We start from the raw sequence: 22,568 nt of genomic DNA, 5'->3' as shown, positions 1-22,568 counted from the left end.
GTTCTGTAGTTTCATCAAGGTCAGTAGGTCAACACTCTTAATCCTGCCAAAATATACCTGTCATATGTTCACTTTTTAGGAATAAAAAAAAACATTTGTAAAGTTCCAGACGCAAACTTCAGCCATGTTACTGACACACACACTGGGCCTCATGCAGGAAAGACTCACTCCCACAGGTTTGTTTCCATCACTCTCATTGCCTGTAAGGAAAGTGTGGCCTTATAATTACGAATTATAATTGACAGAATAAATAAATCCTTGATTATTGCTGCTGTTGTACAATCAGGGCTCAGAGAAATGTTTTTCAGATGCTTTCAGCTGAGAGTATTACGAAGTGTCATCTAGACACTGAGCTAGCCAAACATCTGGGCAGCTCAGTTGAGCTAACCGTTTACACTGGTGAGACTGCCTCCCCTGAATGAGTTGCATCCTGCACTTTTGTCGTATGAAATTCATGTATATTCTAGACCTGTCGTTTAATGTAGTGCACAGTCTCTGCTTTTATCCACATTGGAATGTGTTTCTTTGACTTGGATACATCTTCATTGGATTTTTTGTCATAATGGCTGTCGTTTTTCTTTAAAGTCTGACATTTTATTGGCGAATATAAGATTGGTAACTTGTACACGTTATTCACTGTCAGCTTGTTAGGTTGTTGTGCATCAACGATTAGTTGTTGTGTAACACTTAACTGACAATAAATAAAGCAGAACAAGTAAAAAAGCATGACAGGTCTAGATGTCAATTAAACCAGTGATTCTGTCACACAAAATGAACACACTTAAGCATTATGTAAAAACTCAATAATTGTTAACAGTTAACAATTATATGTCAATTATATTTGCCATATAATTTAACATATAAATTATATGTCAAATATAATTTAAATGAAAAACAAATAAATAAATGAAAAAAGGGGAGAGTCGTGAGAGTACCAGAGTGTTTTAGTAGGCAGCTGGGAAATAATTGGGAGTTGTTTTTAACATAAAGCTAAAATTAGCATCACTGGTCCATGCCATGCTGGTTGGGAGATTGTTGCTGCAAACGGGGCAGGGAGCAGCAGTGGATGTGTGTGCACCAAGAGACCTGCATAGCAGTTACATTGTGAGTGGAAGAGAGCTGAAGCCTCTGCTATCCAACTGTTACTTGTTGCAGAAAGCAGACTCAATTGAGGGAAAAAAAAAAAAAAAAAAAAAAAAAAAAAACAGACCCTGAGCAATTGGCGATTGTTAATCCTCCCTGTAGATAGACCTTGTTGATCAAACACTCTACTTTTCTTAGCTTGAGTTGAGTTAAACCGGGAGAAACTCTGGGCACGTGGATAGGTGTCCTTTAGAGCAGTGCACTGTAATGAAGTTTGGTTTAGTTTTTATAAATTATCATTAAAAGGCAAACTTGGAATTTCAATCAAATATCATTCATCAGCCCAGCCCCAGGACATAGTTACAAAAAGGTTTCCTGCAGAAGGCCCATTGTTTTCTTGTGCAGTATCATCACAACCATCATGTTAAATGAGAGCATAGTACCTTGAGAGAAAGTGAGCCCTGTGATGTCTGCATTTAGAACAAGTCAACTATGTATGTCAAGTAGCTCTATAGTAGCACCTGATCACATGTCTACGCTCATTAATGTCCCTACTTTTAATGTAAAAATAATGAGAGCCATTTCCATAGTGTCTGTAGGAAACATTCACTGAGGTACTCCACACTGACGGAGGCCAGCAGGGAGTCTGGAAGGCAGAGCAGAGGAAAGCGCTTTGAATAGTTTGGTTGCTTTTGGTCATGTTGTCATATTTCTTGTTTAGTGTTTGGCTTCTTGTATTAAAGCAGCTTTGGTGAACATGAAACACTCAAAAGTACAATGGCTTCTTAACAGAAGACCATCATCCAATCATTGATCCCTCTAAATCACAAACCTCAGGGTGGAAATGTTTTTCTTCCTGTGTGGGTGGCTGCTGCTCCAGCTGGGAACAAGCATCCTGCCTGAAGCTGCAGCTATGTTTTTGTTTTTTTGCCTCCAAAACTTTGAGTGTGTCATGGTCTACATGCACATTCAATGGCATGTGTGATATAGAACATGAACTCCATGTCCATGGCAGTCTGTGGCACACTTGCACTCTCCCCATGGATGACAGGGATTAGAGCGCTGTCCATCTCATTCATGTAGCGCTGTGGGAGAAGACTGCCTTTGGAGCCAGCCTGGTACTCCACCTGAGAAAAAACAGTAAAGAAATATTCAAAAGGCTTTAAGTGCTAAACACAATAAAATAGGGCTGTCACAATACCAGATGTTCACTTCACAATTACTGTGGTCAAAAAACTTCCCAAAACCTATTAGGGGTGCAACGATACACAAAATGCACGGTTCGGTTCGATACTTTTTTCGAAACAAAAAAATGTTCATGCTTTTTTAATTTGTCATTTATTAAAATTATAAATATCTATTTTATCTCAAAAGTACAGTTTTTAAATTTAATGCTGCTGAAACAACGAAATAATAATAAAAAAATTAATCTATCTGATCGAGAAATCACTCATCTTTGGAAAAGAGTTTATTACAGAGAAATGGCTCTTTCCAAAATGAAAGCTATACTATACGCTTCTTCTGGGCTATATTCTCAGCAGCATATTAAACATATCAGGTCCTCATAAGGAGAATCATGTGCTAACGACTGTCTAAATGACTCGGGTAAAGTTTGTAGCATGCATGCTTGCAGTTTTTGTCTGCTTCCACTTGTCTTTGCACTAGGATGCTGTCGGAGTAAATGTGCAGTCATATTCATTGTGTTCCCACTAGTGCTTTCAGGTTAATCTCGTTGAAATGACCTTAACGCCGCAACACGGCAAATCTCCGTTAACGAGCTACCCCTGATCGCCCCGTGCATGGGGCTAGACGGCCAACACGTTAACAAGCTAACTGCGCTAACACACTAGTTCCACCAATGTAATTGAGCATTGCGTGGCACATCCAACATACTGTTTTACTTTAGTCCATGACGCGCTTACCTTCAGGGTCATATGTCACATGAAAACCAAAATAATTCCAAACGCCAGATCTGAATGAGGGTGGGGGAGGTTCAATTTGCCATGTTGAATTCAATTCAATTCAATTTTATTTATATAGCGCCAAATCACAACAAAAGTCGCCTCAAGGCGCTTCATAGATACAGAGAAAAACCCAACAATCATATGACCCCCTATGAGCAAGCACTTTGGCGACAGTGGGAAGGAAAAACTCCCTTTTAACAGGAAGAAACCTCCGGCAGAACCAGGCTCAGGGAGGGGCGGCCATCTGCTGCGACCGGTTGGGGTGAGAGAAGGAAGACAGGATAAAAGACATGCTGTGGAAGAGAGACAGAGGTTAATAACAGATATGATTCAATGCAGAGAGGTCTATTAATACATAGTGAGTGAGAAAGGTGACTGGAAAGGAAAAACTCAATGCATCATGGGAATCCCCGGCAGCCTAAGTCTATTGCAGCATAACTAAGGGAGGATTCAGGATCACCTGGTCCAGCCCTAACTATATGCTTTACCAAAAAGGAAAGTTTTAAGCCTAATCTTGAAAGTAGAGATAGTGTCTGTCTCCCGAATCCAAACTGGAAGCTGGTTCCACAGAAGAGGGGCCTGAAAACTGAAGGCTCTCCCTCCCATTCTACTTTTAAATACTCTAGGAACAACAAGTAGGCCTGCAGAGCGAGAGCGAAGTGCTCTAATAGGGTGATATGGTACTACAAGGTCATTAAGATAAGATGGGGCCTGATTATTTAAGACCTTGTATGTGAGGAGCAGGATTTTGAATTCAATTCTGGATTTAACAGGAAGCCAATGAAGGGAAGCCAAAACAGGAGAAATATGCTCTCTCTTTCTAGTCCCTGTCAGTACTCTTGCTGCAGCATTTTGGATTAGTTGAAGGCTTTTCAGCGAGTTTTTTGGACATCCTGATAATAATGAGTTACAGTAGTCCAGCCTGGAAGTAATAAATGCATGAACTAGTTTTTCAGCGTCACTCTGAGACAGGATATTTCTAATTTTAGAGATGTTGCGCAAATGGAAGAAAGCAGTCTTACATATTTGTTTAATATGTGCGTTGAAGGACATGTCCTGGTCAAAAATGACTCCAAGGTTCCTCACAGTGTTACTGGAGGCCAAGGTAATGCCATCCAGAGTAAGAATCTGGTTAGATACCATATTTCTAAGATTTTCAGGGCCGAGTACAATAACCTCAGTTTTATCTGAATTAAGAAGCAGAAAGTTAGCGGCCATCCAGGTCTTTATGTCTTTAAGACATTCCTGCAGTCTAACTAATTGGTGTGTGCTATCTGGCTTCATGGACAGATAGAGCTGGGTGTCATCGGCATAACAGTGAAAATGTATGCTATGTCTTCTAATGATGCTGCCTAAGGGAAGCATGTATAATGTAAACAGAATTGGTCCTAGCACTGAACCCTGTGGAACTCCAAAATTAACCTCAGTGTGTGAAGAGGACTCTCCATTTACATGCACAAATTGGAGTCTATTAGATAGATATGATACAAACCACTGCAGTGCAGTACCTGTAATACCTACAGCATGTTCTAATCGCTCTAATAGGATATTATGGTCGACAGTATCGAACGCTGCACTGAGGTCTAGCGGGACAAGCACAGAGATGAGTCCACTGTCAGAGGCCATAAGAAGATCATTTGTAACCTTCACTAAAGCTGTTTCTGTGCTGTGATGAGCTCTGAAACCTGACTGAAACTCTTCAAATAAACCATTCCTCTGCAGATGATCTGTTAGCTGTTTGACAACTACTCTTTCAAGGATTTTTGATATGAAAGGAAGGTTGGAGATTGGCCTATAATTAGCTAAGACTGCTGGGTCTAGAGATGGCTTTTTGAGTAAAGGTTTAACTACAGCCAGCTTGAAGGCCTGTGGTACATAGCCGATTATTAGAGATAGGTTGATCATATTTAAGATCGAAGAATTAATTAATGGCAGGACTTCTTTGAGCAGTTTTGTAGGAATGGGGTCTAAAAGACACGTTGAAGGTTTGGAGGAAGTAATTATTGAAGTTAACTCAGAAAGATCAATTGGAGAAAAAGAGTCTAACTTAACATCAATGGTACTAAGAGTAGCTGTAGATAATATTACATCTGTGGGATGATTACTGGTAATTTTTTCTCTAATGATAAAAATTTTATTTGTGAAGAAGTTCATGAAGTCATTACTAGTTAACGTTAAAGGGATGGTTGGCTCAAAAGAGCTCTGACTTTTTGTCAGCCTGGCTACAGTGCTGAAGAGAAACCTGGGGTTGTTCTTATTTTCTTCAATCAGTGATGAATAGTAAGATGTTCTGGCTTTGCGGAGGGCTTTCTTATAAAGCAGCAAACTTTTTCTCCAGGCTAAATGATGATCCTCTAAATTTGTGACACGCCATTTCCTCTCCAGATTACGAGTCATCTGCTTTAGGCTACGTGTTTGAGAATTATACCACGGAGTCAGGTACTTCTGATTAGAGACCTTAGTTTTCACAGGAGCTACAGTATCCAGAGTCGTACGTAGTGAGGAGGTGAAATTATTAACAAGATAATCGACCTCTGTTGGGGTAGCGTTCAGATAGCTGCTCTGCTCTGTGTTGGTACAGGGCATTGAAGATGATAACAGTGGGTGGATTATATTCTTAAACTTAGTTACAGCGCTTTCAGAAAGACATCTACTTTGATAAAGTCTACTCTCCACCGCTGTGTAATCAATTATTGTAAATGTAAATGTTATCAGGAAATGATCAGACAGGAGAGGGTTTTTAGGAAACACTGTTAAATGTTCAGTTTCTATGCCATATGTTAAAACAAGATCTAGAGTGTGATTAAAGTGGTGGGTGGGTTCTTTTACATTTTGAGAGAAGCCAATTGAGTCTAATAACAGATTAAATGCCATGTTGAGGCTGTCATTTTTAGCATCTACATGGATGTTAAAATCACCCACAATAATTATTTTATCTGAGCTCAGAACTAAATTAGATATAAAGTCTGAGAAATCAGACAGAAACTCTGTGTAAGGCCCAGGTGGACGATAGATGATAACAAGTAAGACTGGTTTCTGAGTTTCACAGCTGGGGTGGAGAATGTTAAGCATCAGGCTTTCAAATGAATTAAAAGTCTGTCTTGGTCTTTCGTTGATTAACAGGCTGGTGTGAAAAATTGCTGCCACACCGCCCCCTCGGCCTGTGCTTCGAGGTTTCTGGTAGTTAGAATGACTCGGGGGTGTTGATTCATTTAAACTAACATAATCATCCTGCTGCAACCAGGTTTCTGTAAGGCAGAGTAAATCAATTTGTTGATCAATTATTAAGTCATGTACTAACAGAGACTTGGAGGAGAGAGACCTAATATTTAATAATCCACATTTCACTGTTTTACTCTTTGGTTCAGATGTGGATACTTTATTGTTCTTTCTTTGTAATTGTTTATGTTTAAGTTGTTTGTTGCTGGTTTTTAGTTAGTTTTTTGTCTGTTTGGGAGCTGACACAGTCTCTATGGAGATGGGTTTTTGGGGGGGTAGCAGGAGGAGAGAACCAGAGCTTGCAACCAGAGCTTAACTTCTTTCTCTGGTGGTGGTCAGAGGGCCCGGTGGCGCCAGTGTCCGGCAGCCTCGCCTCTGTCAGTGCGCCCCAGGGTGGCTGTGGTTACAATGTAGCTTGCCATCACCAGTGTGTGAATGTGTGCGTGAATGGGTGGATGACTGGATATGTAAAGCGCTTTGGGGTCCTTAGGGACTAGTAAAGCGCTATATAAATACAGGCCATTTACCATTTCTCGCTAGCTTGCCCTGCGCTCTTCCTTCTGAAGATGCTCTCTGCGTTGAGCGCTCAGTGGATCTGCGCTCGACAGTGCAGCCTAGGCGGAGTAGTCGAACGCAGATTCACTGAGCACTCAACACAGACACCATTGTCAGAAGGAAAGTTGATAAAATAAATTACAAATTTTGTATTGTTCAATACATATGCGTACCGAACCGAAAGCACTGTATCGAACGGTTCAATATCGATACGAATATCGTTGCACCCCTAATACATATACACACACACACACACACACACACACACACACACACACACATATGGTTAAACTCAAAACACAAGCATATGAAGGTGGTGAGAAAGTCTGTAACCATAACTGACCAAGAGAATTCAAAAATGACCATTAGAGTGGTGATACTAGTGTGTGATTTTTAAATACAGTCAGTCATCATTAATACATCACTATTGTTGCATCTGCATTTTCAAATACCTTGTAAGACCACTCTGCGTCTTAAAAAGGTTTTACAATATTAACCTGAATCACTGCTTGTTTACCATGTCAGCCTGTGTCGAGACACACAGTGAGAGTGAGTTGATTCCGCTGGAAGTGAGAACGGCGAGGTGAGGAGTGAGAGCACTGCAGGTTGCCAACGCTATTTCCTTCTGAAAAACACTGCAGGACGATAAGACAGATGCCAGGTTGCAGTCTGGAGACTTCAGCTGGTAGAATACCTGAACAGAAATACAGTTCAGGTCATGCACACATCACAACTTTTAGATGGCTTTAGAACTCAGAATGGAAACCTCATTCAGTTCACAGAAGGTGTCAGATAGGAGCAAACAATTTGATGTGAAAAAAGGAAAATTTACCTCAGTGCATGTAATCAGCCGATTGTCTGATTCAAACTCAGTGTCTTGTTGCATCCTCACACTACACACTCCATCTAGGGATCTTCCATCAACTCCACTAGTTTTGCTGCAGGAATACAAATTCACAGGGTCACAGTAGAAAGTACTGTTTTCCCAGAGATTTAAACTGCATCGTGTTTTAGTTAAAATATGATCAAATACTGGCATTGGCAAACACATACACACATGGAGTAAATCATTGCGTGCAGTTACCCTGTGTTGACAGGTGGATTCCACTCCACCCAGCGGACAGTCACATTCTCTCTGACCTGCTCATCATTAATCTTGCCACAGGGTATGTGGAAGTTTGTCTGCTCCCTGAGGGCAGAGCGAAGAGATTCCATGGTCTCTGGAGGGATTTGCACCATCAACCCATCTGGTAAAAACAAAACAATTGACTAGTCTGGCCCAGCAATAACAGAATGGACATAAGTATTTCAGAGCCAACAACCAGTCACAGTACCTTCTACAATGCTGGACTTCGCAATGAAACCTGAGGAGGCTTTAAGTGCTCCATTGAACACCACAAAACTGGCCCCAGTGACTGTAACAAAACACAAACCCCCAGAAGTTCATATATGCATGGTACAACAAAATGCTTGCCTCTAATGTTTTATTTTTCAAAAATAGAGGAGTATGGAACATTTCTAAAGACACTCACCTGTCCGAGACTTCCCAGGCATGCTGTTGGCCTGGGTTTGGTAATTTCCCTCCTCATTCTGGTAACAGACCAGGTGAGAGTCGGCCTCCGAGCTGAATCTTGCTCCAATGCTGATGACATGTTCATTGGATGCATTTATCACCTTCTGCACCTGAAAAATACAGAAAAATATACATTTCTGTACAACACTGCTGTGTGCCAACTTTTGCTTTATTTACTTATTATTTTTACATACATACATTGTTTGATTTTGGCCTAAGTAAGTAAGTAAAGTAAGTAAAATTTTATTTATATAGCACATTTCTAGATAGAGATCACAAAGTGCTTTACAAGATATAACAGATTAAAAGGACAAAATACAAACAAAGTTAGCAAAAAGCAATTTTAAAAAGATGTGTTTTTAGCTGTTTTTTAAAAGTAATCAATGAATCAGCGGATCGTAAGTCCTGAGGAAGGGAATTCCACAGTCTGGCGGCCACAGTAGCAAAAGCTCTATCACCCCTAGTTTTCAATCTCGTATACTGAATGACAAGTAGGCCCTGACTACTCGACCTCAGAGACCTACTAAGGGCATAGGGCTGTAAAAGTTCAATAATATATGGTGGTGCTTGATGTTGAAGAGCCTTAAAAGTTAAAACCAAAATCTTAAAATGGACTCTAAATTCGACAGGAAGCCAATGTAACTGCATAAGCAACGGTGTTATATGTGAATATTTAGAAGCTTTCGTCAAAAGTCTTGCTGCAGCATTCTGAACGATCTGCAGACGCTCCAAAGAACCTTTGTTTAGACAAGTAAACAGGGAATTGCAATAGTCCAGTCGTGAAGAGATAAAAGCATGAATAACAATCTCCAGTTCGGTATAGGATATTATAGAGCTCAATTAAAAAATATTTCTTAAATGATAAAAGCAAGACCAAACAAGAGATTTAACATGACTATCTAACGTAAGAGCAGGATCAAGGATAATCCCCAAGTTCCTGACAGATGGTTTTACAAACGTTGAAAGAGGACCAAGAGCATTTATTATACTGGGTATATGTCTATCTGGGGCGCATAAGAGGACTTCGGTTTTATGTTGTAAAGAGAATTTTAAAACGACAAGGGAATCATTTTCTGGTTGTTCATTCAAGACAGATCTTACTACACATTCTTTAATAGATAATTTATCAAGGGTTTATTAGGGTTTTTTTTCTCTAAATGCTACCTCTATATTCAGCCTCCAAAACGTATTTTTATTTGCCAATGATGGCCCTAAAACACCACGATACAACTATATGAAACTAAGTAGCTTTGACTTGTTTGTACAAGACAATTTCTCAACATGTGGCAGGACAATTTACGAAAGAAAGTAAAGAAAAACATATTGTACTGATCATTCAACTGATTTAATCTACTTTGTACCCTTTTCAGTTATCCTTTGAAGGGAGTTAGAGGACGACCACAAAAACCTAATTTCTAAACCAATATGTTTCTAGAAGTTACAGAAATTTTGGGGGTTGTTTGTAGTTTGATTACCAAAAAATTAACCCAAAGCACTTGTAAATAAAGAAGTCAACATCTACTGAAACCAAGTACATGAAGCTTGGGCACTAAAACACCTGAGAAGTTATTCTTTTTTTAGTTGCAACTGTGACAAATGACATATTCAAGCATTATCAATGTTTATCTAAATCCTAACCAGAATCTGAACAAGTTTATTTTACAAAATTAAAGGAACTCTTACCTCACTGAAGCTACTTTTGGGAATATCAATGTAGCTGTGGCCCATCTCCATGTGGATCCTCAGGCCCTCCACCACTGACAGGCTATACTGGTAGTTCCTTAGATCCTGGATGAGAACAGTTTATAGAATCTGAACTCATCAAAGTGTTCTAATCAATTTTTTTCAAGTCTGCCAATAATCAGCATCAAAAAAGTGTCTATGACTGTTGTCCTAATAACATTTATGTTCAAAAACCTTTCACCAAAAGCCCAGTATAAAACAAATTAATTTTAAACTGTCAATCATCAAAATCAAAAACTACTCTGCCAGACACCCATGAAATCTGCATTACTTAAAATGTGGCTTGAGTGGAGTTAAGAATTATGTGTAGTTTTAGCTCTAACAAAATTTTGCCAAGCTTCTCAATTATAAATAAATCTTATTTTCTTTATTGCAAAATCTTATTTTGCACTACTTACAGCCAATAAATTCATAATGGTGTGTCCTGTCTCTCGATACACTGACTGCCGAAAACGGATACTTATCAGTGTGGTGGGATACGCTGAAAAACAAAAACATATGTAAATAAACCATAAAAGCACAATATGTATCACTTGTCCCTGTGTCTTTCTCCTAGAACAGCCTATATGCTTACAGACAGTAATTTACAATGGTTTAGTAATTTAACTTGTAGAGGGGTTTACCTTACGATATAAAATGTGTTAGTGTGACTGCTTTTGGTAAAATAAGCTCTTTACAAATGAGAAGGTGGAACTGGGGTATTTTTATTTACTCAGCAAACTGCTGAAACTAATCATTTTAACAATAATAATAATAAACTAATAACCATAAGGTTTCAGAAGAGCAGGTTTTTTTTTTTCATTTTCAACAAATCAAAGTTTAAGATTACTATGTTTTAATATGAAATAACACTCAGTGTTGTCATGAGCAACAAAGATTTACATACAGTTGTATTCAGCTCCAAGACGCAAAAGCAGTCTCAGTGGAAAGACTTTGGCCCAGGGCACCTCCAGTTTCTGAATGAGCAGGCCAAACAAGAATGGCTGTGAAGGGAGAGTGAGGCCGTCTAGAGACTGGCAGGTGGGAGAGAAGAATACCATCCCAGCATGATCCTTACTGCCCAAGAAACTACTTGTAAAAGTCACATTATCCAGCTCCTCCACAAACCTCCCTGTAACACAAGATAATGATTATGTTATCCTTTATAAGCTAAAGGTGTAGTTATTAAAAGTTGCAAAGGCAGGCTGAAGGCAGGTATTACCTTTTTGGGCATCCTGGAAAATGCTGAGATATATGGTAAAGAGGTCTTTGGGAAGAGTTTTTTCTTGAGGCAAACACTCCAACAGAAATACTAACTCTTTCTGTCCCAGAGCCTGCAGCCCATTAGAGCCAAAACACCAGCATTCCCTGCCAGAGTCTGGAAGATAAAACACACAAGAGTTAATACATTGGAAGGCATGTGAGGATTCACAAAATTTGAAAGAGGAAATATGAGATACACTACCAGTCAAAAGTTTGGACACACATTCTTGTTTAATGTTTTTTTCTTTATTTCTACTGTTTGCTACATTGTAGATACATACTAAAGACATCAAATATATGACGGAAGATATCTGGAATTATGTAGCAAAAAAAATAATTTAAAAAAGATAAATAACTCTAAATATGTTTTATATTTTACATTCCTGAGAATAGCCACACTTTGCTTTGTTGATAGCGCTGCCAATCCTTGGTCTTCTCTCAATGAGCTTCATGATGTAGTCACCTGAAATGGTTTTCACTTCAAAGGTGTGCCTTGTCAGGTTCATTTGGCCTCCACAGTCACCTGATCTGAACCCAATGGAGATGGTTTGGGATGAGATGGACCACAGAGTGAAGGGAAAAGGGCCAGCAAGTGCTGAGCATCTCTGGGAACTCCAAGACTGCATAAAACCATTTCAGGTGACTACCTCATGAAGCTCATGGAGAGAATGCCATGACTGTGCAAAACAGTAATCAAAGCAAAGGATGACTATTTTGAATAATCTAAAACATAAAACATGTTTTGAGTTATTTCACACTTTTTAGTGTACTACATAATTCCATATTTGTTCATTCATATTTCACTTACATGTCACCAGTTTGACATTGACTAGCAGGTTGGCATTAAGAATGAATGTCAGAGGACGGGGTCCGCCTTCTTCTAGTAAGTGCAGAATCTGACATGGAGCAGGATTCTCCTCAACTAAAACATCTAAACAGAAAACACAGCAGAGCGATTATTAAAGCATTTCGCATAAAAGCCAGTGTGAGACTTACATTTCACTCTGATCCAAGCACAACAGAAAGACATAAGATGTCCAGATGTGCAAAAATAAACCAAGAGATTCATGTCTAAAACACACCTCCTCCTTCGTCCTCTCCAGTGGCAATGAGCAGTGGAGGCAGCTCGTCTTCATTGTCTGGCAGCAGACTGGGAAACCTGTTCACTGAAGAACCAATTCCACAAAGCAACGCGAAATCCCAGGGTCCAGACACTGGGCGGCAAGCTACCTCTGCTGCCACAGCAGCCTCAGGGGAAGATGCACTGTTAACTCCGGTCTCTGCCCCAGGTAAGCCAGGCTGAAATAAGAATGTCATTTCATGTAATACCATCGTCAATGGACTAATTTTTATTGTCCATTTTTTTTTTTATTTCTATTTATTGTCTATCTAATTGTCTATTTTAGTGTAGCAGTACTAGAAAATGCCAGGTTGCCAAGAAGCACATAAATCAGCTGCTTCTCAAGAGTTTCTCATCATGTGTATGAACGTCAACTTGTCCATGTTGGACAGCAGCTGGCAGCACTTGTTTTCAATTTATGAAAGAGTTTCTAGGACCTCTGGCCCTGATAATTGACATGGATATATGGAGTAGAAGGGCCAGCGACCTTAGCTGCAGTTCAATACACTGGGAGTGTATGCCGTTATTTTTGTGCCACTATTCTGAGCGCATGTAAAAAAAATTTGAGCGCAAGTGAAAAAAAGTTTGCAGGTGCAAGTGTTGCATTTTGAGAAGAAATTTATTTTGAGCGAAGAAAAGCTGAATTTGAGCGAACAAAATTCATTGCTGCGTGCAAAAAATGTATTTCAGTGTTTGCTGAACACTGAAATCCACTGCTCTCAACGTGTTGCTCGCGCTCTCAACGTGTTGCTCGCGCTCTCAACGTGTTGCTCGCATTCTCAACATTTCTGCCCGTGAGCGTTCAACTCTTTGTGTACGCCGTTATATTTGTGCCACAAAACCAGCCAATCATAGACTTGGATGCAAAAATATCTGATTGACTGTTTTGGTCTCCAATCAGCTCGAAATGACGAAATGCAATATCCCAGAATCCATTTAGTCCAAAACTCAAACGAGGCAGTGGCAGAGGAACACAGAGTGGCGGAGTTTGAAATATTTCTCTTTATGGGTCACGAAATAAACTTTTAAGATATTTTCATGCGATAACGGTGCTGTGTAAACTTCAAATACCTGCTCGATTCATCAAGACATCACATATTTCCATAATGCTCTAGCGTTTTCGGAGATGCCTGTTACCCACCAGCTGACCGGGTGGTCACTCGGGTTAAACATAATATGTAAAGCTCAACTGACAAAAAAATCGGCCGACTACACCACCAGGTATTATAGGAAAAACCATAAAGCCTTTGAACTAAAACAAACGCTGTTGTGACAGTGATGTACACCGTCTTGTTGGTATATATGTATGATTTGTATCACCTTCATGTTTCCAAACCGATACCATGACCAGCAGTTTTACAGCTGTGGCTCCAGCAAACATCAGCTGATACTAGAAATTAATTTTAAATAAATTCTAACAACAGCTTATCAAGCTTGAACGTGCTGTTGTTGTTTAGCACAACATCCGCTGGTTTCCTGTTTCTGGCGCAAAGTGGGAGATAAACAAACAAGAGAGACAGCTGATCATTGATCGGTTTTATGATTGAAGTAGCCACAGGAGAGGGAGGGAGAGAGAATGATGGGAGAAGAGGCAGCTGTGCAACGTAAAGACAGAATAACTCCAGCTTTGTCTTTTTTCATTCTAGTTGAAGTTTATGGGTTCAAAATGTGGTCATAAATATTTTGTACTTGTAAATCGGTTTTGTACTTGTAAAAAAGATTTGTGCGTGCGTAAAAAAGATTTGTGCGTGCGTAAAAAAGATTTGTGCGTGCGTAAAAAAGATTTGTGCGTGTGTAAAAAAGATTTGTGTGTGGACTTAGCCCAAAAAAAAAAAAACCCTGCAAGTTACAAGTACGAATTTTGACCCTATTTTTCTTCCTTTAAGCTGATTGGTCAATGTCATGTCAATCACAAATTAAACAATCCAATCAGAGAACAGATGGGTTTGGCCGTCGGAGGGGCATTTTTTTGAACTGCAGGTCCTTGAAGAGTAATCTCTATATAAATATCCGATAGCAGTTAGGTCCCCTTACTTTCAGCAGCAGTTGAAAGGATAAAGTTGTGGTATGTCAGTGGTTAGAAATACCATTATTACTTTAGGATTAGTTAATGCTAATTGCTAACTAAAAGCAAAGGATCCAGAATTTGTTACGCTGGCTGCTGGGCTCTGTGGGTTTTTGCAGCAGCTCTACCTGTACTAGATGCACCTGTTCCTTGTCGTTTTTATCTCTGACTTTATGTGAACTACAAGAGTTTGTGGCTTTTTTTTTGCTAGTTCTTCAAATGTTCAATAAAAACATGTATGCTAATTCATAACGAAGAAAGCTTTGTAATGAAGACTGTCATTTCCAAAACACTGCCGCCGCCCCCCCCGCGTCCGCAGCGCTGTTGAAAAGGCTGTGGAAGTCCCTCTATTAAACACGTAGTCCTGTGACACAAAAATCACCAAACTCGGACGACCACAGACTGTTGTCCTTCGTGGTGATGAAGGAAAACGCTGGGTTGGCATGTAAAAGGGCATTTATTCCCTTCAAAGACCTGCAGTTAAAAAAAAAGCGCCCCTCCGACAGCCAAACCCATCTGTTCTCTGATTGGATTGTTACATTTGTGATTGACATGACATTCACCAATGTGAAAGGAAGAAAAATAGGGTCAAAATTCGTAGTTGTAACTTGCAGGGTTTTTTTTTTGGCTAAGTCCACACACAAATCTTTTTTACACACACGCAAATCTTTTTTACGCACGCGCAAATCTTTTTTACGCACGCACAAATCTTTTTTACGCACGCACAAATCTTTTTTATGCACGCACAAATCTTTTTTTACGCACGCACAAATCTTTTATGCGCACGCACAAATCGTTTTTACGCACGCACAAATCTTTTTTTACACACACACACACACACACACACACACAAATCCTGATTTACAAGTACAAAACCGATTTACAAGTACAAAATATTTATGACCATATTTTGAGCCCATAGAAGTACGGTACTAATTGCATTCCTTTTCCTCTCAATACGGATGTATTGTAATTGGGCCAGCCCAGAGTTGATCATGACCAATTGGCTAATCCACCACCTTTCATTGTTTATACCGTTACAAAAATAAACAAACATAAAAATGAAAAAACACCATCAGCCCACCGGGCAAATGCCCGGTATGCCCAATGGCCAGTCCAGCTACACGGTCAGCTGGTGGGTAACAGGCATCTCCGAAAACGTTAGAGCATTATTGAAATATGTGATGTCTTGATGATTTCAAACTCCGCCACTCTGTGTTCTTCCGCCACTGCCTCGTTTGAGTTTTGGACGAAATGGATTCTGGGATATTGCATTTCATCATTTCGAGCTGATTGGAGACCAGAACAGCCAATCAGATATTTTTGCATCCAAGTCTGTGATTGGCTGGTTTTGTGGCACAAATATAACGGCGTACACAAAGAGTTGAACGCGCACGGGCAGAAATGTTGAGAGCGTGAGCAACAATCAAATCAATCAAGGCTTTATTCGCCACGTGCAGGTTGCCCTGCAGTGAAATAGGACCCCCCCCTTACACACACAACACAGACATCACATGGGGATACAGGTCGGAGATCGGTAGCGTTACAGAAAAAAAAAACACTGAAATATACACTACAATGGGAAAGTACAAGAGGAAAAAAAGAGACCTCTATTCATGCTGGGCTCCTGGGAGGACAGCATGAGAACAAAAAAGCACATAAATGTCCACAGCACAACATCGAAGGCGTTTGGAAAGGGAGGGGGGATGAGTGTGTGCATATCGGTGTATATGTATGTATGTGTGTGCGTGTCCAGAGCTCAGCTGAGACAGTGTCCTTCGCCCTGCTAGGCTAAGTAAACAGTCTTCCAGCCAACCCAGGTGGCCTTGCATGGAATGGGAAGGAACAGACTAAACACAGTCGTTATCAGGGTGTTCTTGTTCGGCTCCAGCCTTGCGACCGCAGCTGGTGACGAAAGGGTATCCGCATGAAGTGATGGTGCTTTTTACTTTAGTGCGAACAGCTCATATGAATTTCAAAGCAGTTCTAACAGTCCGACACTGGTCTCTCAATCTCCTGTTGGAGAACCGTGAGCTTTGCCATGATGTTATCAAACTTGCGCTCTGTGATGTTGTCATTCTTGTTCTCAAAGAGCCGATTCTGAGAACTAACGACCACAGTGAGCCTCCCCAAGATGTCATCCAATTTGTGCTCAGAGATGTTATTCCGAGCGAGCCGTTCTAAGATGTAATCCAGTCTGCACTCAGAGATCTTATTCTGAGTATTCACGGCAGCCGTAAGCCTTTCCAAGATCTTATCCGTGCTGCACTCAATGAGTCCATTTTGAGAAACTCACGCCTCTCCCATTGTTTCAATCCCAGCGGGCAGCCTTGTGGGGGTTTGAACAGCCGGTTCCGCTTTCTTAATTCTTCAATAAGTCAGGACCAAGCCAGCTCCGATCAGCAAGAACCCTGTTACCATGGTTCCGTATAGGTAAATATCTTCAGCACTCAGGCTCACCCAAGCCCAAACTTCTCGTTGAGAAAGGGGTGTCAATTGCATTCAGGGACCAGTTGATCAAATCCATAATTCCTCTTTTAGGTTTTAGAGAACAGACCGTGAGAGAGTGTTCCAGGGAAAAGTAATACAAAAAACCACGAGACTAGACTAGGACATAAGAGGCTAAGCAGGGAAGCTAAGGGAGAGGAGGAGAGGAGAAAAGTGCGACCGCCTTCGTCAAGAGTAAGAGCAGAAAAAAAAAATTGCGAGCGAGCGCAAATACAAAAACTGAGCGAGAGGGGCTGCTATTGTGTGTGTGTGTGTGTGTGTGTATGGATAATAGCAAACACTGAAATACATTTTTTGCACACAGCAATGAATTTTGTTCGCTCAAATTCAGCTTTTCTTCGCTCAAAATAAATTTCTCCTCAAAATACAACACTTGCACCTGCAAACTTTTTTTTACTTGTGCTCAAATTTTTTTTACGTGCACTCAGAATAGTGGCACAAAAATAACACCATAGGAGCGGAGTCTGTGGGACCACAGAATGAGAAACCCAAGTTAGCCGGGACTAGTTGGTCAGTAGTGACTGAACTTTCAAGACAGATGGGCATGTTGACTTTAATACTGGCTATTAAATGAGTGTAGGTATTTACAATGTATTTATACCAAAACAAGGGATCAGTAATTTGAGCCATTTGTTGAGTTATAAACCGGGGTGTACGTAAGTGGTCTGCAGGTGCGGGTTCACAGTCAAAATAAAAGACGCGCACCAGATAAGAAGTTGCAACGTGTGTTTGGGTACATAGGATTTTCTGGAGGAGGACAGACATTTGTTCAGAACTCTTAAAGATGTTGAAGAAGCAAGCTCCTTTAAGCAATTACATTGGTGTTCCTCCATCTCCAAAGAAATGTCCAAAGGAGTCCAAACCGCAAAAGAAGCACGTATTCTCGGAAAAGTGGTTGCAGGTGGTGAGCTGGCTTCAAACAAATGATGGACGCACAGAGATGTGGTTCAGAATATGCAATGAAAATCCCACTCTAGCGGACAAAAACAGTGCCTTTTATATGTACGCAAACGCGCGTTGCAACTTCTTGTCTGGTGCGCATCTTTTATTTTGACAGTGAATGCGCACCTGCGGACCACTTACTGTATGGTCACCCCTGGTTATAAAGTTCTAAAAAGGTGGAATCCTGATAGATGAGCTATGAGGATGATTGCATTACTGTTGTCTCATCTGGGGTGGCACCACTGAACTCTTGGGAGCTCCTGCGGCTCATCACAGACAGCTTGGCGGTGTCTGCCACCTCTCCATTGGGTAAGATACCATCAGCAAACCACACGCGCTTTTGCTCACGAGGACAACCTAATAACACAGAAAAAGGAAGTGTCTTCAGGGGTACAGTTAAGGAAAACAAGTGAAAGGTAAAGCAGACTGTGTAAGAATAACCTTACCGTCATTGCTTGGGTGTTTAAGAACAGACACAGGCACCATGACAGTAGGTGGTGGGGAGTTTAGAGTACCAGCAGCACGGGCCTGCTGTAAAGGGGGGATTGTGCTGCAGTATTCAGATGGGACATTTGGGTTTGGGCTAGGACCTGTAGGACTCATCATCCGTTCCAGAGCCTGGGCTACAACAGAAGGATGCTGTTAGAAGCATGTTCATTTTTTTTTATTTTTTTTTAAAGGTGTTAACTCGAGTCTAAAAAGCTAGTTACCCGACTCATTTAGATGTAGAGACTAGTTTCTTGAATATGAATGTCTGAATGTCTGTGAAATGGTGGCAATCTAATCTGAGGTTTTATTTAGATTTTCAAGTCCTCTTTAGAGTAAACTAAACTTCAGTGGTCAAATGATTTTTCGTTATTAAAGTTTATTGTATTTCTGGAGAAGTAATTAAAGGCTGTGCCTTTTGAAGAAACATGCTGGTTTTAGTAGTAAGGCACAACTTTTATTTTGAATGCAATCCATACATTTTTCCCAAGTGGCCCAGTTTACAGGTCTGTGTGACTGAGGCCTATAAGGCCCACTCAGCCTAAATTTGTCCCCTGCTACGAAGAACCAGGATATTGCTTTTTGCTTTAAAAAAAATAATCTACAATTAATCTACAATTAATTAATGGTTGTTACAAAAATTAAAACAAGATTTAAAAAAAGCATACAGAAGATAAAAGGGGGGGCATGTCTACTGCAATGGCTACAAGATTGTGAATAATTTTCCTGTAATTAATAAGTTGTGTTTAGAAAGTGCAAATGGTGGAGAACAAAGGAAAGCACTGCAACATATTATTATAGCTATATTTCATTGGTTTAATTAAAAAGGACTTCCACTTTCTGCGGTTCTGTTACAGATTTGGAAAATAAGTGAGGACACTGGAGAAGGAAAAAGCATCTCTATCAGTAAGTTTCTTCAGAGAAGCCTGTTGAAAAAAAGCTGGACAGTATATTAGCAGTATCTGACCAATAATGGACTAACACAGATATATATCTAAATGCGTCTAAATGCAGTTTAAATATTGAATTTGTCAAGTATATAATATTCACACAGACTTCCACTGCAGGAATTTTAATTAAGAAAATCCTGACAAATAACAAAACGCCTCTCAAATTAGTTCTCTTACAGATGGACATCGACTCCATTGTCCTGGCCTGCAGCTGGTAGCCCTCCATCTGTATTGCTGCCTCGGTGATTGTGTTGTTATGGAACGTGAACCACTTTCCACCTGCTCCACATTCCCTTAAGTGTGGCTCTCTAGCTATCATTACCAGCTGCAGTCCAAGATGGTGGAGTTGGAGTCCCTCTTAATGCAGCAGGTGAATGATACAGAAGAGTGCCGCTACATGTTTCCTCTAGCTCACTGACTAAAAGAATAAAATTGGTGGCAGCCAGTGGTACCCTTAAGCCGATACACCGATGGTATCAGTTCCAAAATCCTACGTTCTCAAACTATCACATTCACAAGATGTTCACAAAATGTAACCGCTATCCTTGATCATGAGGTCAAGTTTTAGGACGTACACTTATATATACACACACGTATAAATTTGAAACTCCTTCTTGCCTTGTTCTCAAGTTTCTGTATTCATAAAGTTCAGTGTTGGGGTGTAGGACTGTAGCGTACATCAGCATAACAGCTTTTCTAAAGCTGTGCCAGTTGGATATTGGTTTAGTCCCCAACATTGCTATAAGATGAGTTATTACTTTCAGGAAAACTGGCTATAGTGGAGAGGCTTTCAGAGCAGCTTTTCTCAGCGCTGCTGATCAAGCAATTATGTCGTATTATATTGATTATGTATCACATAGCTTTACTTATCCAGTATGTAATGACAGCAACAACAATGTCGCTTTCAAAAACACAGGAATGCAACCACAGCAGATTGAAACATTACAAAGATATTATTGTTATTTAGATCCTTGTTTCTATAATTTCTTTTAAGTAATTCAATTAGTATCAATAATTCAATTAGTATCAATGCAAGAACAGTTATTCGCCTTGCTGTGCAACGAAAGGATGACATGGCAGAAAAAAAGTCAACCAAGGCTTAAGGCTATTTACTGACCCCATTTTCAGTGCAACGGTAACATAACCAAATATATTACTTAAAATGGAGACAAAACACTGATTTGCAATATATGCACACATTCTAAACTCAAACAATCCAGCACAGCAGCAGTACAAAGTTTCCAACATTTTATTCATTACAAGTAAGAAGCATCTTACCTCATCATCTCCTCCTCAACTAAAACACAATTAATCCACGTTATGACAAATCTCTCTCGCCAACTGACATCAGACCAGTCCTCACAGCTTTTCTGAAGTGGCTCCTCTCGTAAATAATAACAGGCTATTAGCTGTAGGCTGAGGTGTATGCAGTAAGCCTCGTATACTGATGTCAGTGAGGGAGAGGAAAGCAAGAGAGGGGAGGAGAGGAGGAGCTGTGTGAGGGAGAGAAGAGAAGGATTGCAACACACTGCCCGAGCATCCAAAAGCCACTAAAGTGGACCATCTCCTCCTTAATTTAGACAGCATGTGAGCATCACATGTCCACTGCACTCGGTGGTCCTGTACTACATAGACTCACAAGCTCAAGGACAAGTAATAGTGTCCTGTTATCACTTTCCTCTGCAATCAACTCCCATCTCTCTCCATATCACTGCTGCAGTCCAGCTAAAAAAAAGGTGCCTATTTCCACGTCTTTTATTGTTACCAAGATGGTGACCTCAGGGAGAGTTAAAGAAAATGTTTTTCCCAGTCTCCAAAACAGCATCACTTAATCCTGTAATCAGCATTAAACTTTTACTGGAAAAAGTAAACGAAACTACCTGATCACCAAGCTCCGGCATGAGGAAAAGCTAACTTTGTAACTGTTCCAATCCACCGTTGTTTGTTTTACACAGCGAAAAATGAACTGTTAACTTAGTCTGATGTTTAAATTAGGTAGCCTGTTGAAGGCTGACTGTGGCAGCTATACCACTCTCTATTGCACTGATACTTGGAGCAAGCAGGAGTAAATCTAAAGAGGGGCATAAGGTGTACTAGACCATATTTATTTCAAGGCTTTCATCATATTATTCAGCTCATTGCAAGAACCTGCCTATACAGCATGATAACACTAAGCTAGCCAAGAACCCAGAATGATGTTGAATGCACACGCCAGCCTAGCAGCCAGACCCTAAACTTCAGGTAGCAAATGGATGAGCAGTCAGGCTGCAGCCTTTGTTTCTACCTGTTCATGTTTATACAGTAGAATCACTGTAACGAAGAAACTTCAGAAATATGTTAATGTGTAAATTGATTTACATCGCCCAAAATTTAGGATTCTTATCTTTGCTTTGTGCTGTCAGCTTTGTGTTCCTACCTAAATACTAAAGGAAAGCTTGTATGTGTTTTCATTAGGATAGAAATGGGGCTGGGTATTGATTTTGATTTCTATAATCGATTCAATTCCAATTCACAAGGTCCCTTGCAAGGTCGATTCGATTCAATTTTGACTCAGTCAGAAATATAATTCTGATCATTTATCAGTATATATCCATATTTTTATATCTATGTATAAAAACAAAGCTGACACTTGTGAGACTTCATCAGAGGTGTAAGGATCACGACAGATGCCTTTGTGTAACTGAGGACAAAACAAAGCATGAAGGAGATTTTCCTGGCCTATATTTTTATAGCAGATAACCACCTTAAAAATATACTGCAGTAGATCGATAATCATGAATCAACATAAGAACATTACATGATGCTGCTTAAGTAAAGCAGAGCAAAGTTACAGAGGTTTTATTAAAGACACAGCTAAGCAATAATTTGTAAAAGTTTAAATTCCTCCAGTACTGAACAGCAGAAATTAGGCTTTCTTGTCAGAGGAAAACTTTGTTTTTCTTCAATGCAGCCACCACATCTTCCTTTAAACGTTTACAGACAAACTCACTCATTCATTAGCATAGTTGAACACACAGACATACATGCACAAAAACACACACACCAAATCTACAAAACCATCAGAACTCATTTTCCCTTCTACTAATGTAAGAAACACAACCCATTGTTACAATGCAAA

General features: G+C 40.1%; 1 protein-coding gene across 2 annotated transcripts in view; it reads right to left on the bottom strand.

Annotated features, from left to right (window-relative positions):
- zfyve16 (zinc finger, FYVE domain containing 16) overlaps window positions 1-22,568 on the bottom strand; it is a 41,464-nt gene continuing 18,896 nt past the window's right edge. Inside the window, exons 5-19 of one of the 2 annotated variants that reach the window (XR_014921482.1) lie at window positions 18,461-18,637; window positions 18,232-18,371; window positions 12,462-12,678; window positions 12,188-12,310; window positions 11,339-11,494; window positions 11,024-11,248; window positions 10,536-10,618; window positions 10,078-10,182; window positions 8,354-8,504; window positions 8,156-8,236; window positions 7,906-8,068; window positions 7,654-7,759; window positions 7,339-7,515; window positions 1,916-2,210; window positions 1-1,729 (exon numbers count right to left, since the gene is read on the bottom strand). Coding sequence is in view for 1 of the 2 variants with exons in the window: in XM_085464430.1 (XP_085320556.1) it covers window positions 2,034-2,210; window positions 7,339-7,515; window positions 7,654-7,759; window positions 7,906-8,068; window positions 8,156-8,236; window positions 8,354-8,504; window positions 10,078-10,182; window positions 10,536-10,618; window positions 11,024-11,248; window positions 11,339-11,494; window positions 12,188-12,310; window positions 12,462-12,678; window positions 18,232-18,371; window positions 18,461-18,637 (2,081 nt within the window). In the remaining variant the exon portion in view is untranslated. Of the gene's footprint in view, window positions 2,211-7,338; window positions 7,516-7,653; window positions 7,760-7,905; window positions 8,069-8,155; window positions 8,237-8,353; window positions 8,505-10,077; window positions 10,183-10,535; window positions 10,619-11,023; window positions 11,249-11,338; window positions 11,495-12,187; window positions 12,311-12,461; window positions 12,679-18,231; window positions 18,372-18,460; window positions 18,638-22,568 lie in introns of both variants that reach the window. The other variant, XM_085464430.1, reaches the window with a different exon arrangement.

The sequence above is a fragment of the Copadichromis virginalis genome, linkage group LG7 (genome assembly GCF_057382275.1).
Source record: "Copadichromis virginalis isolate Kocher_CV1m ecotype Utaka linkage group LG7, C_Virginalis_male_GT1.1, whole genome shotgun sequence".
Taxonomy (NCBI): domain Eukaryota; kingdom Metazoa; phylum Chordata; class Actinopteri; order Cichliformes; family Cichlidae; genus Copadichromis; species Copadichromis virginalis.
This window is presented reverse-complemented; position numbering and strand designations above follow the sequence as displayed.